This window comes from Colletes latitarsis, chromosome 6, assembly GCF_051014445.1.
Source record: "Colletes latitarsis isolate SP2378_abdomen chromosome 6, iyColLati1, whole genome shotgun sequence".
NCBI lineage: Eukaryota > Metazoa > Arthropoda > Insecta > Hymenoptera > Colletidae > Colletes > Colletes latitarsis.
This window is the reverse complement of record NC_135139.1, coordinates 23,629,084-23,644,725: the sequence shown is the minus strand read 5'-3', so window position 1 is coordinate 23,644,725 and position 15,642 is coordinate 23,629,084. Positions and strand designations below refer to the sequence as shown.

At 46.1% G+C, this 15,642-nt stretch overlaps 1 protein-coding gene across 1 annotated transcript; it reads left to right on the top strand.

Annotated features, from left to right (window-relative positions):
• Nucleotides 1–57: 57 nt before the first annotated feature.
• On the top strand, nucleotides 58–14,831 carry Fw (CUB and Sushi multiple domains furrowed). Its single transcript, XM_076766119.1, has 22 exons — nucleotides 58–716; nucleotides 7,723–7,840; nucleotides 8,196–8,254; nucleotides 8,834–9,043; nucleotides 9,127–9,222; nucleotides 9,298–9,420; nucleotides 9,509–9,672; nucleotides 9,953–10,079; nucleotides 10,747–10,896; nucleotides 10,968–11,144; nucleotides 11,250–11,429; nucleotides 11,503–11,621; nucleotides 11,781–12,015; nucleotides 12,171–12,344; nucleotides 12,403–12,582; nucleotides 12,654–12,899; nucleotides 12,980–13,159; nucleotides 13,382–13,555; nucleotides 13,642–13,821; nucleotides 13,892–14,000; nucleotides 14,074–14,256; nucleotides 14,319–14,831. Exons 1-22 carry the CDS (start codon nucleotides 662–664, stop codon nucleotides 14,422–14,424), a joined length of 3,345 nt encoding a protein of 1,114 aa, XP_076622234.1. The 5' UTR covers nucleotides 58–661; the 3' UTR covers nucleotides 14,425–14,831.
• Nucleotides 14,832–15,642: the final 811 nt, after the last annotated feature.

Here is a 15,642-nt window from a genome sequence, read left to right as displayed (position 1 = left end):
TGTCGAAGGAGTACAAGAAACCAGAGGCCTGTGGCACTCGACGGACGGCTAGTGAAGGGAACGGATCGTCATTCTCGGTCGATACTCGACCAAACGGTTATCGAAAATGCCGTCCGGAAGTCGCGTTTAACGATCTTTCGTACCGAGTTTTCCGCGAATCGGAGTTACAGTGATTTTTCGAACAAGTTTAGCAACCCGGAGGAACGCCTTCGAGGACAGCGTGGATAAGAGAATCGGAACCTAAAAATCATGAGGAACCGGAAAGGGTGTTGCGATCGAACGTGGAACATCGCGAACGATCGCGCGTAGTGCGTACGGATTTAACGAAACCATGAAAGGACGGTCTTTCTTTGCCTCGAGCGCATACGGTGACCGAAAACTCGCTCGGTGAACGGTGAGGACTCTTCTTGACCTTCCTTGGATCGAGCCTTGGCGAATATTTCGAATCGAATTCGAGATACGAGTAACGTTCAGCCGCCGAGGCGGGTTTTCATCGGCGTCGTGCGCCGAACAAAGAAACTTCTCGTGAAAGTTACCGAGGTGCGCGATAAAGAGTGTTCTCCGGCAGCGGGTACGTGCAAAGCGAATGATCGCGAACAAAGTTGGTGTATTTTCGATGTGATCCCGCCTATCTTCGAGTGCAAGCAACGACATATCGAGGATGACGCGAGAGATTCTGTTGTCCCTTCTGGGGATCCTCGTCGTGGGCGCAGAAGGCACGTATCTTTGAACCATTTCTCCGGCCGACGCGTTTCGAAGCCACGCATTGCCGTTCGAAATTATTCTAGGACCTCGTCGGCATTCCAGACGCGTCGTGTACGATTTTGAAAGCGGCGAAATGTCGCGAGGTATCGAAACGCCGCGCTTCGCGCCAGGTGAAACGCAAATATCTTCCCCCAGGAAGCGAGTATCGAGCAACCGATTTCGCTAAATATAAATCGCGGATGGATTCGCCGCGCGAATTTCCAAGCCCGTTAAACCGCGCAGACAGACGCGAATTTTAATAATCCAACGCTTAGTGTACTTTCCATCTGTTCTCCGGTAATGTTCCCGGCACTAAGGAAAGGAATATAACCGCGCAAAACAGGTACCGCCCACTCGGTTCTCGTCCACGCGGATTTTCTGGTGTCTCGAGGTCACCCGGTGTATCCGCTTCGAACGAAACGCACAGGTTCTTGTCGCTTTGTGTTTTATTCGCCCGAAACCTTGCGAATTCCATATCGTTTCACCGGTTATTTCCAGCCAAGGATAGTCAACGATCAAAATAAGCCACGATTCGGCGGATCGGCGGACCGTGCAACACCGGAAACGGGGGGCGAATTTCACGTTCACCTTTTCAACGGCGCTGCTCCAATTTCGCGCCTCCCTCGACCGAGATTCTTTTTATTCCGTCGCGTGTTTAATTTGAATAAAACTGGTCTCGCGCGATGCAGGAAACAGGACTCGAGGCTGTCGATCGAAGCAAGTTTCGCCTTTTGTAACTCTTGTTCTCGTAGTTGACCTACATGGGACGCCTCGATAGCGCAAACACTGCGCCTTTATGCGCGCGCGTATTAACGCCCGTAATAATATCTTTGGCGGTAATTTCAGGAAAGCTGCCCAGGATACGTGGTCGCCATTATCTTGGCGAAAAAAAGAAAAACACGTGCTCCGACGGCGATGTTTGTTCCTTATTGGCCGTTGGTTTGCCCGCGCCACGTGTCCGAGGCACTTTCGATTCGGCTCCGTGCTCTCGAACGAATTAAACGTTTCGATAAAAATTTACCAAATGCACCGCGGAGCGATTTACGTCATCGACGCATAAACGACAGACCTTTCCTTGGCGACTATCGTACTTGACGCTCGCTTCGACTTTCATTGGCCAAGAGGAAAAACGCGTAGGAAGGGCATATCTTTGGTGCAAGCATAGTCGATACTCGAAGATAGTACCTTTGTCGATTGTGATTACGCAACTGTGGTGTATTTGTAACAGGGGAAATCCTATGAAAAAGCAATCTCTTTTAGATCGAACCTTAATCGATGATTTCGATGGTATAACAGTCAACCAAGTTCTAAAAATGTGTAATAGTGTACACTTAAGATAAGCGGATTAATGTAATATAATCGAGAATTACTGATATGGATGGAGGTTTGCTCGTTAGACTGCACTAACCGCTAAACTGCCCGGTAAGAATTTTTCTAACAGATCTTGCATCAAACGCGACTCGACGTTGAAAGGTTATTTGAATATGAATGCGTATGGAAATGTTCACCGTTCCAAAATGTTCGTCACTCTTAACGAATTTGGATGGCCTCTACCGTTACTCGAACAAGTTCAACGACAGGGGACTCGTTAAAACGGTCAAAGATCTCGAGATTCTTCTAATTCTCAAAAGCACAGAATTTCTTCTAGTATAGGGCTCCTCGATAGGATCGTTGTTGCCACATTTTACGAAATTTATACGACTCTTTCTTGTCCATCGACGTAAATTGATCTCGAAGAACATTTTGATCTTTATTATTTATTTATCCACGAGATTAACACTAGATTTACGGGCATTGATCGCACATATACATTTATTGATACCTTTCATATTGACCATTACCTTAAAATACGATTTTTCTTTTAATTAGAATATACAAGGTGTTCGACCACCCCTGGGAAAAATTTTAATGGGAGATTCTAAAGGCCAAAATAAGACGAAAATTAAGAATACCAATTTGTTGATGGAAGCTTCGTTAAAAAGTTACTAACAATTAAATTAAAAAATTTCAAATCGTTCTAAAAAAATTATTTTCGGTTGCAAGGGTCTATTACAATCGTTTTTGGTCATTACACGTACCCCGGAAATCTTACCCACTTTCGAGAAAAAAATTAGAGAAGATGTGACATATTTCGACAAAATTAAAAAATTTCAAATCGTTCTAAAAGAATTATTTATAGTTGCAGGTGTCAATTCTAATCATTTTTGGTCATTAGACATAACCTCGAAATCCTAACCATTTTCGAGAAAAAAATTCGAGAAGATGTGAAATATTTCGACAAAATTAAAAAATTTCAAATCGTTCTAAAAAAATTATTTATAGTTGCAGGTGTCAATTCTAATCATTTTTGGTCATTAGACATAACCTCGAAATCCTAACCATTTTCGAGAAAAAAATTCCTTACCGAAAATATAGTTTTTGGCCAGAAATGCTTCCCCGAAATTTCATGCCAATCTTTAAAACGTCATAACTTCTGAACGGATTGGACGATTTTAATGTTTAAAAAAGCAAACGACGCGTATTTTGCTAAAGAATATGTAGAAATTGCAAAAATATTAAGATAGTTGCTCCTTAACCCCGCAAAATGAGAAAAACCCCATAAAAATGGTCCAATCTTCAAACAGCCATAACTCCTATATTTCAATGAAACCTTTTTCTGAAGTAGAGCCCATAGGTACCTACAAAAAAGTATGAAACAACTTTTCTGTAGGACGTCAAGCGAAATTATTAAAAATCAACAACGAAGTTTTAAGGAAAATCGACAAGCTCCCATTAAAATTTTTCCCAGGGGTGGCCGAACACCCTGTATATTCGTGCCATTGCATCAATGAAATTCAACATAAGTTATTAAAAAATAATATTTACGCGTTCTGCAATATTTAATATGGAATCTGACATCCGTGAAATTGACGGCTTCCGTAAATCTAGTGTTAAATACCCATTAGTACAGAAAGAGATACGAGTATAGGAGATAGTTACGTAACAAAGATACAAGAAATTTACAATGGAAAGGTACGTACGCGCATTCCCTTCAGACAAGTGAGTAAATAAAAGTGGGAGAGTCCAGTTCGCACGCTTCCGACCGATCCGATAGATCGTTGGAGATAGAAGGATAGGGTGATAGGTCGATTAACAAATCAGCCACTCGATGGCCAGCGTAACGCGTCGAAGGCGTCAAGGCTCGCGTTAAGGGTGGGGAAGTAAAAGCGTCCTCGAGAATTCCAGGCGAACGATTTTCTTTCGTTCCCGCGAAAGAGGAAGCGTGTCGAATGCGGAGCGGACTCGAGCACGATTCTCGTCTGAGACAGTCGTAACATTTAGCCGGCTTGGCTAGCGCTGGCTAGACTCGCAGCAACGCGAATACTCGCGATAACCTATGACTGGTTAAACGCACACCGCGTGGGTGGGGCCCTAGACGATCGACGCAGGTGAAATTTCGACCGAGACCGATTCGACGCCACTTCCTTCGATCCGTGATCACTATGCACGACCGATCGCGCGTATTTTGGTCGTGGCCAGCCGCAACGGGCGCAATTCGACGCCACCGACGGTTACACAATCGCCAACGTTGCTAGAACGTTCTCGAAGGTTTCGCGTGTCGCGCACGGGATACAGGAAACGCAAATCTCGAAACTCTCGCGATCGAAAAGTTTTTTATCAACGGTATCGATGCAAATTCGCGGAGCCTCCTCCAAAACCAAACGATTTCTATGTAAGAAAGATTCTAAATAAGTCGTACCGAGAGTTTTGAACCATCCTGTAGGTTCGCAAGGCTATTACGCGAAAGTACACCTTTCGCGGTAAGGTTTTCATTTCCCGACGCGTTGGCAAGGTGTCGCAAGTCATCGTCGATCGCGACGACACACGCACCGCGTGCTCTCTTTCCTGCAACGTACAATAGATTAGGAAACGCGTGAACGAAACTCTCTACCGTTTCCCTAGCCGATTCGTTACGATAACACCGGTCGATTTCAAATTGCTGGCTCGATCGACGCGAATTCCGGAGGTGCCAGCGCGCCTTCCGCAACGGATTCCTCTTCGTAGAACCGAATAACGACCGTTAACCGGTTTCCCGATGCCCCGCCGATGCTCCATACTCGCGAGACGGTAGTAAAATTCGCTCTCGGTACGTCCTGTTTACGTAAACGCGATAACACGTAATATCTGTCGTTACGATCTCGTATTTTCACCTTTCTTTCCGATCAAGCTGGAACTCGGGACCAGAGAACGCTCAGGGAAAAGAAATCGTTATCGATTCCCCTTCGTTTTGCTCGAAAAGTATGGGATTTGATCCTACATTTGATCGAGCAGGACTTTGGGGGAAAAATCTGAACCGAATCTGGTTCTCGATAGCATCGTGCTGTATCCTTGACGATCGATCTCTCTTTTTTTTCGCGAGATAGATCGCAAGCAGGCACGCCCACTTTCCAACTTCCTGACAATCGCTTTTGTACGTACAATATTACACCGGGCTCGTTCGAACGATGCAGAACGAGAACGTGTGTTCGCGATCACCGTGCGATCGTGTACACACGGACACAATTATTGCAAAAGATTCGCGTGGAGCGAACCATTCTATTTTCGATACTCCTTCTAATGCTACGGGTCAACCGATCGAAAGTATAGCGACGCTTCTTTGCTACGAGACCAAACCCCATCGTTAGAACCACTACTCGGTGTCTCTTTTCCTATATTCGAACGCTCTCTCGTTTTTCCAACGCGTGATTTCTAATTTATTCTCTTTTTCTCTTTCTTTCTCTCTTTACTCCGGGGTCACTGACACCTGTTGTTCCCTGCATCGAAGAGTTTATACGGTAAATAAATAAAGCAACGGAGTAGTGCCGCGAACACGGGGACGAATAAATATCTGCGAGCAGGTTTGAAGGCTCGAAAGCAACGAAAGATAATTTCAGATATTTGGAGAGAGAGTTACGGTAACAGTATGCGTTCAAGTATATAAGAAACGTAAAACGTTTCCAAGCAGACATGCGCTCGTAAGAAAGCCAACTAATTGTGTTTCTACGCCGTTCGAGGCGCGGGGCAATTTAAAGTATAGCGCAATTATTTACAAAAGGAGGAGGAAAAAGTCATTTAGTTCGCGGGGAATGCGCGAGCCGTCCATTCGTCGGCCGATTCGAACGTCGATAAAGGAAAATGGCGATAAACCAAGAACTGTACCGTGACACGCTTCACCGGTAGTAGTCTCGACCCGAAGTAGCACCATGTCGTACCGTTATTTCGGCTTTAAAGTTTTGTAACCGCGTGACCCAGACCCACGAAGCGATCGGCGAATGCCAAACACTCGCCACTAAACCTAGTAACGTTACATGCTTACTCGCGCAGAACATAGACGATTAATTAACTTTGGAATTCGCGTCCTGCTCCTCTCATCGGACTCTCCATTCGCGAACGCTGTTCGTCTTTTTCGAGAACACTAGACCGAAATCCAAATAGGCTAACGTGAACGTAGACGTAGCGATAGAATAAATTATCGTTTTCTTAAGAGATCGATCTGCTCGGAGCGTTCGGCGGAGCAAACGAACGCGTCGTCGAGTCGAAAGTTGTTAAAAATAACTTTCTCGCAAATAATTAAAGGAGCGAATGTTTAAGCACGGTGAAACGGTACTAATTACACGGAAAATGAGCCGCGGAAGAAGCGGTTGAACGCACTCCGAAGAGTCGCGGTTTCGATTCGAAATAATACGTACGCGCGCGAACGCGTTTGTATTCGTTTTAATTAACCCGTTCGCACGAAACGGTAGCTCCGTGTCCCACGAGAAACGGGGTCTTCGCCGAGAGTTCGAACCGTCTAAAGAGACAACGGAGGCTTTCACCCCCCGTCGTTCGATGCTCGACGACTCTCCTATTTAAATTAACCGAGTTCCCTCGGCTCTGCCGGATCCGAAAGAATCAACGCCGAGGAGAGAATGCAAATTAGAATCGTTAACGACCGTCGACTCGAAAATCAAAGGCCATCTACGCGCGATCCGGCCTTCGAACATCAACGGAAACGCTATTCCGCGAGTTGCGCGCGACTGCGCTCCTCTAATCGCTTTTACGATCTTATCGCCTGTTGCTGTGATACTCGATAGCTCGTTCTATTTTATTCCTGAATATCTCGTAAAAACTAACCGATTTTATGGAGATTCCCCCAAGAATCGAAAGAGAAACAGAGGAACGCGTTACCACGCTCTCGCTAGAATACTCTTGAGGAAATTACAGATGGCACGTGCTCGTACATGCTCGTCGATTTCCATCGGCTTCCAACCGCTGCATCGGTCTTTTCACTCCGAGAAAAAGTTTCTCAGGCTGCATACGGTTACTCGCCGATACCCGTTCCGTGCGCACGGAACCATCCATAACTTTATGGCTCTGTGGCTATCTTAATGCTTGACCTAGTAATTTCGAACCTTTCGCGGACGATAGAAGACCCGCGGTTGTACAACTAATTTCCCGTGGCGCAGAATTCGAATAATGGAGTACGCGTGGGATTTCATCCAAGGTTTCTCTTCGCCAAGTGTCGCGGCTATTGTTCCATTTACTTTTATATCAATCTATAGACAAAAGTCTCGCAAACTTCTACAATCGTACCCTTGACATCTCTTTTACAGTCAACGACAGCCGCGCGTTTACGAAACAACAGACACGATACATTAAATGGGAAAAGAAAAGTTCTTTCAGCCTTCTCGAATTTAGCCAATTTCTCGCATCTATTGCTACACGCCTAATCGCTGACACGATAACCGTTTCTGCGGAAACGCTTGACCCTAAGACGCCTTTTCAATTAGCCACTTCTCTTTACGGAATTAATTCTTGCGATTTTCTCGTGTTGAAACGTCAGTTTTAGCGGCGAACGGTAAAATCCCCGAGAAACGTTCGATCTACCATTTAAATATCGCCGCAATTCCGAAAGATCTAGCGGTTAATGAATCTACTCTCTTCCAAGAAAACGCTATCGAGCAATTTTCTTAAACGCAGGGTTGAAGTGCGGTCACCCAGCGGTACCGATGAACGCCAAAGTGTCGTTGTCCGACGAATCCTTGCAAACCGGTGCTCTGGCGACGTACACGTGCGACACCGGATACGAATTATTTGGGTAAGTCCAATCAACGATTTGAAAAGAAATTAGCTCGTTACGGGAACGTCGAGCGCCGTTCGTTGCTCCTGTCCCGTAATTTCCCGACAAAGTTAACGCGTGAGTTTAGTGTGGTATTTTTTTTTTTTTCGGGACACGTACGGGCACGCAAGAGTCGCAACCGAGCGAAACGACAGTTTGTGTAACACGATAGTGGTCGATAGCACCGATCATTACGGACTTTCTCCGTTTTCTTGTAATTCGTATAATCGAGGATATTTGTTCGCGTGTCCACGTTCCCGTTCCTTCGTCGCGCATCGTTTACAGCGTACCGAAGAAGAATTTCGATTATTTTATCCGGCAATTGGTTGTTTAGCAGCGGCAGCCTGACGTGCAACGCTCGAGGGAAATGGCAAGGGGATCTACCATTCTGCGGTAAGCGATTCTTTCGTCAACGAAACTCAACCGTTTCTGGATTTTTCCCTCCTTATTGTAATTCCTCCGTCGCGCGCAGCCGCGTTAGATCGCTCGTCTTCCTTGACAACGAGATCGTCCGCGGCTTTCTCCTCGATGCTCGTCGAGGCTCTGTTCGCGACAGAGCACCGCGTTTCGCGAACCAAGGAATCGAACTCTTCCCTCTTAAAATGCAACGCGTTCGGTAGAAAGCGATTTTGCGAAACTCGTCGACCTCTGCTCTCGATATCAGCCACCGGTTTTCATTACCGATGCTTCCCTTCGCTTTCACTTTTATTTTAGTAATTACCAGTCAGGCTCCCAGCCGATAACTAAAAACCAAAAACTACGATACAAATTGACAATCGTTCTTGCAATTGTTTCGACGAACACAAGATAGAGGATAATCGTTCCTGTTTGTTACTAAACGCGTCCTGCCCGTAATGGACGTTTTGTTACTCGGTAGCGGTCGGTTCCGGACAATTTGTTTCGCAACGGTCTAATTGGAAGCAGGAATTCTTCCTGTAAAGACATCTTCTGATAATGTACGTGCCGCTACAGGTACGAACGTCGCGTTTCGCAAACCGACGAATCAGTCGACGACCGTGCGAGGCGGAGACGCCGAACACGGAAACGACGGCGACTCCAGCACGGAGCACGACGGGAAAAGGTGCACGGAGACGCAAAGCGAGCCCAGCCCTTGGTGGAGCGTCGACCTTCTCAAGTCGTACTCGGTAAAAGTAGTTCGAGTAACGACCAGGGGTTGCTGCGGTAAATTGCCAAGCTTTTAACGTTACTAAATTCACTTAAATACACCGGAAATTGAAATTGCAAGCTCGCATCGTTCTCGACAGGTCACCAGCCCCTGCAGGACATCGAGATACGCGTGGGCAACAGTAGCGTGGAGCTGCAACGGAACCCTTTGTGCGCCTGGTTCCCGGGCACGATCGGTAAGCGTTCGAAAACCGATTGAAACGTATGATCCTAAACCGTATCCCGATGATCGATCGATCGATTCGTTACAGAGGAAGGAATCACGAAGACTTTCGTGTGCGCCAGAGCCCTGGTCGGCCAGTACGTGTTCCTGCAGCTGGTGGGCGTCGAGGGGAGCTTGAGCCTCTGCGAGGTAGAGGTGTTCGCCGTTGACGGTAAGTCGAGGGTTCAACAGTGCGAGCGATCGCTGTCAAGCCTGTCAAATAAAATTCCTGTAGAATAGTTCTACCCGAATTTCCGCAGAGTTCTCGACGGACAGGTGCGCCTATGCCGGGACGCCGGCCGACGCCGACTTGGCCGCCTTCAATTCCACCTGTTACGAGTTCGTCGTGAAAAAAGGGGGCTCCTTTCAAGAAGCCAGGAACTACTGTCGCGCGAGAGGCGGTGACCTCGTGCACGGCTTCAAGGTATCCTTGGCAAACGGTTCTCGAGCCTTTTTATCCTTCGACAGCTGCGCGTACCCCGCCTGGCTCGACAGGAAACAGCTTCCGCCGAACATCCTTTGAAGTAGTTTCTGACACGATAATTTAACCCTTCGGTGGATTGTTGGGGCCCTCTGCAAATTTAAGATAATGATTGTTTAATATGCGTCGATGTAGTTATTTGAAAATTTAAGTAAAATAATTCAGTTGAGATCGAGAGTCGTTCGATTCTTCCGTAATCGTTGTATTTTTTTGTAAACCGCAGGGCGTGTCGTCGATATACATACTGAACAATCTCGAAAGGCGAAAGGAGAAGCTGAAGACGCAGCTAGTTTGGATAGGGGCGCAAAAGGAGCCTCTGATCACGGCGCGGACGTGGCGATGGGTCGACGGTGAGTGTGTTTCCCGACGACAGTTCTCTGAAAAAGACCTTTTTCCCTTCTCACGATCCATCGACAGCGTCCATGGGAATCGGGTCTGGAAGCGATAGTTGGGCAACGCTGATCGAGATTCGTCGACCCGGGAGGATCAATTTGTCCGGCAATTACGGTGTAATTATAGTTCCGTCTGCCGTTCGAAGTCGTTTTAATCGGAACCGTTTTGAAATACCACCCTTCCCCCCGACTAGACCGCATCGAGGCCTGCGAAATCGAAGATCGACTCGACGTTGCCCGACTGTCGGCGCAATCGCACACGCTAATAAATAGAACGTGAAAGTTACCACTGTGTGGAAATCAACGGGAAGTTACACCCGTGAGCGTCTGCTCGAACGTATAATCTCTGATAATTGTTTGTTGCGTCTGGATCGAACGGATGCTTTTCAGAATGAATGCGACATGATATAAAACACGAATGAATAACCCAGTTATTCCGTCTATGTTTAGAGTATAAAGTACCCTGTTCTGACGCATCTTCCTGTCTACGCGATATAACACGTCTCGATGTTGAATTTCTTTACTAATTTAATCTGTCGTCAGCTCGTATTCGTTATATTCCCACAGCTTCCTCCTTTTATTTATAGTAAAAGTCCACGCGTGTGTTTTCCTTGGATTATTTTAGGCGAGATCGTGCAAAAGCCTTCCTGGGGGAAGGATCAGCCGAATAATTATAACGGCGAACAAAATTGCGTGGTACTGGACGGTGGTCGCAACTGGCTATGGAACGACGTCGGTTGCAATCTCGACTACCTGCACTGGATTTGTCAAAGCAGTGAGTAGACGCGCAAAAATAGCTAAAACGTTTAAAGAAGAACAAAAATCATTAACACGACGCTTTTCCAGGGCCGCCTACTTGCGGTAGCCCGGAGAAGTCCGAGAATGCAACGATAGTAGGCACGAAGAGGACCATTGGCTCCACGATAGACTACGTTTGTCCTGACGGATACATGCTGATTGGCTCGAAGAGCAGATCTTGCGAACCTAGCGGCTTTTGGAACGGGGCATCGCCCACGTGCAAATGTAAGCCTAACTCTCGCGTCGCCCACGAACTGTTTTATTCGTCTCAAAGAAACTGATATTCCAAAAGGTTGTTACTTATTAATCTCGGTGTTTAACCCTTCGCAGTCGTGGACTGCGGCCCTCTGCCGGAGCTGGTGAACGGAGCGATCACGTTGGTCGACAAAAGAACGACTCACGGAGCGCTGGCTGATTACGCCTGCAAGGAAAATTACACGCTGCTCGGCGACGTCAGACGCAGATGCGGCGACGGTGGTATTTGGAGTGGACATAAACCTCAATGCTTATGTACGGGAATACGTGTAACGGTATTTGCGCGATACGTCAAGTCCTGCGGAATTTTACCATTGCTATTTTACAGTCGACTGGTGCCCGGAACCACCGCAGGTGAACGGAGGAATCGTGACGATTACCGGGAAAAGAGCAGGCTCGACCGCCACTTACTCCTGCCAAAACGGCTTCATTTTGTTTGGAGACAACGTAAGATGCTTCGAAAACAAAATTCTTCCCATAGCGTCCATTTTCTCTTATTCGTTATGCTACGCGTATTACTTGGAAAAGTTACCGAACGTTTGCGCAACCCCGTTTCGTTAAACGATTACGAACGGAATATTAAACGACGTTAATCGATTTCGAAAGGTCCTCTCGTGCGACGTCGGCGGCGAGTGGTCCGGCAAAGCGCCCCAGTGCAAATTCGTCGACTGCGGGGCACCGGCTCAAATCGAATTCGGCTCCGTGACCTTAATTAACGACACCACCACCGTTAAGAGTCTGGCGGTGTACACGTGCCTGGAGGACTACTGGCTGGTCGGCGAGGCCAGACAGGAGTGCACCAAAGAAGGAAAATGGAGCCACGACACGCCGTCCTGCGAGTGTAAGCACAATAACGCTCCCACGATGGTGGCACGATACGAATAAAATTTGTTTATGTAACTGCAACGGTCTCCTCTTTAATAAAAGTATCGTCTACCGCCATTGTCGGCACACCTGCGAACGCCGACGAATTCCTGAATTAATTTTTCGACGCAGTGATCACTTGCGAGGAGCCCGAAGTGCCGGCCGGAAGTTACGTCGTCGGATACGATTTAAACGTGCACAGTGCCATCGAGTATCACTGCGAGGCAGGGTACCTGCTTCAAGGCGAAGCGAGGCACACGTGTGGCAAAGATGGCGAATGGTCGGGCGACGTGCCCAGCTGCGAATGTAAGACCGATTATTGAGACATTTCTATCGGCAAACGTTTGATGCGATAAAATTGCAGACGTGGACTGCGGGAAGGTGCTGCCCGTTTTGAACGGGGCTGTAGAATACGCGAACGGAACCACTCATCTCGGAAGCGAGATCACCTATGGTTGCACGAGGAACTACAGACTGAACGGAGTGTCCAGGAGATACTGTTTAGACAACGGCCAATGGAGCGACGCGACTCCAAAGTGCGAGGGTACGTAAATGTCTGAAACGTCGCGCCTATTTTCTGATCGCCTGATGAACGATACCGCGTTTTCGTCGCAGAAATCCGATGTCCAGAGCCCGTGTACGCGGAACACGGAATCCTCTCTGTGACCGGGAACGATCGAATGTACGGCAGAACGTTGATCCGCACTGGGACCCCTGAGAATTCCAATACAGGGGCGACGTCGTACAAAATCGGTGCCCTGGCCAAGTATCGATGCGAGAGAGGGTACAAGGTGATCGGCGAGCCTCTGTCCACGTGCGAGGACAACGGAAAGTGGAGCGGCGAGGTTCCTCGATGTGTCTGTAAGAAAACTGCAAACTCGCGTTATTCAAACGGCAACGAATTTCGACATACGCGGAATTTAATAACGCGTTTCCTTCAGACGTCGATTGCAGCAAGCCGGATCACATTCAACACGGCAGGTACACTCTTACGTCGAACGCGACTTACTACGGAGCCGCTGCACTGTACGAATGCGATGGCAACTTCGAACTGGATGGATTCGCCAGGAGACTGTGTCTCGAGAACGGCACCTGGAGCAGCGATACTCCGGTTTGCAAAGGTGATCGCGTCGATAAAAATCTCCTGTGGTTATTACTGACTCGTCAGAAGTTCTTGATGTCAAGTTTCGCAATTATAACTCGCTCGTCGTCGAGTTTTATAAATTAAAATCAACACATTTTTAACAGATTTAAACAAAATTAAATAGTATACGTTTGAAAAGTTACATTAAATCGTACGTCGAGGGGTTAATGTTGTATTTACGTATAGCTTTTATGCGCAGAAATCAGGTGCAGGGATCCTGAAAAAGAAGGAGTACTGTCCACGCAAGTATCGACGCACAGCGTCGGTGGTGTGGCTCACTACAGTTGTCCGCGTGGATTCTATATGGAAGGAAACGAAACCAGAATATGCCTGCAAAACGGATCCTGGAGCGGAAGTATGCCCGCTTGTTTCTGTAAGCATACGATCCTTGATTCCCTAAACGCAAAGAGACCATCTTCACTCGTTAAAGTAAAATTGAAATTCTTTTTTATCGCGTAGCCGTAGAATGCAAGCATCCGGGACCCATAGAAAACGGAAGGGTGATCGTGGTGAACGGAACCACAACTTATGGCGGGACCGCAGAGTATCATTGCTTACCGCAATACGAGAGAGTCGGTCCGTTTCTAAGAAAATGTTTGGATATCGGGTCGTGGAGCGGAGACGAGCCAAAGTGCGAATGTAAGTGACCTAATTATGATTATTTTACTTTAAAAAGATGTTCACTTCGCGAGACTTGTTTTATTCGCAGTTATGCCAAACGAGGTAGCAGAATCTCAAGGCGTGGGCACCAGCGTTGGCATCGGGGCTGGAGTGATCATATTTATATTAATTGTTCTTGGACTCGTTTACCTAAGACTGTACGTAGCAGCGTTTAAAATTGATTTCGTCGAACGGAACGAAGACTTTCGATACGAAAACTGATCCTTTCAGGAGAAAAGCCACCCCGGTAAAGAATACGGAGAACGTGCAAGCGGCTGAAAGAAAAGAGGACCAAAGCGCAGCGGTGATGTCTTACGCCACGCTTAATGACGGAACACCTAACACTATGTACGAAAATGTTCCAGAAGATGGTCTTTACGACAGTCCGTACAGCATAAGCGGCAGTACTTACGGGTAAATTAAAGATAATTTACCGATAACAAACAAATCTGATAAATCGTTTTTTGTTGTTAAAGGTACGGGAACAACGTGAGGAGACATTACGGTAGATCGGGACACTACGAGGCAGAACCGGTTTCAAATAGAAACGGCATCACCATTAACGGGGTGTCTGTACGATAGTTCGAAATCGACAAGTTAGAATCGAGTCTTTTAAAATCAGGTATTATTTATGTACAGGATAGAAAAGTAGGAAGATACCGATACGCGGAACGTTGTTGTCTTTATTTATGTTATTGTGTTCGGCGCATCGCCGATTTATGTAAATAAGTAAAGAGGAGAAACGCGACAATTGCGTGCCCGTAAAGAATTCGCGTCTGTGTGTTTATAGGTCAACGACAAACGCGTTAGATTAACGACCGTGAACGATTAACTATTACTCCGTTTCGTACGCATTCGAAATTATTCGATACTTCAATCCATGTACCATTATGTATATAGAATATTTCAGTAATTTAGAAGTATTATCTGTAAATCTCAAGCAACGCACTTGTACCATAAATTCGTACGTTCGTTGGTTGGCAAATAAAGAAACCAATGGTCTTGTTTTATTTTACATTATGCTGAACGCTCTTCCATGGAATCCAACGTTTCCTTTTACTTTTTTCAAGCTCGATAAAAATATATCTCTCCCTGTAATTCTGCCTACAGAGTATTACCGCGAACGCTATTACGACACGAGAAATAACTATATTGGGCACTCTCACATCCTTATAAGGCAATGATTTCTCTGTCGGTAGCTTGCTCCAATTATGGTACCTACAGTGACGTCTCCTTTAGAGGGTGGATCGAACGGCCTGCGTAATACAGAACGCCAAAGTTTTAATAAATATCATTAAATGGGAAAAATTCAAGTAATTTAGATGCTTATAAAATAATTAAATAATCCCGTAGAACATAACGGATCTAAATGTAATCGTTATTAACACAAAAACTATACGAGGCAACTTAAAAAAAAGGTTACTATTCGCTTTTTAAAATTATGGTTTCTAATTTCATCTAATCAAACTTGAATATCGAATAGAGGATCGGTATAAATCGAACCGTTATTTTTCCTCGCAGCAATGCGCCCTAATTTTTTGGGTATGCCTAGAAAAGGCTTGTGCAATGGATAGGCCAGAGACACTCAATCATTTTACACGTAGATTCCTTTTAAAATATCATTATATCGTCGATCCCTGTCTAAACTAATATAAAAATAAGATACGTAAAAAATAATACGCAGCAGAAAATTAAAATTGATATTAAAATTACGAATAATAATCGGTGAAACGAAAAATTGAAATATAAATTACCGATAACAAGTTTCTGCTTGCATCGTTAAAATTTCGAAGTATAACT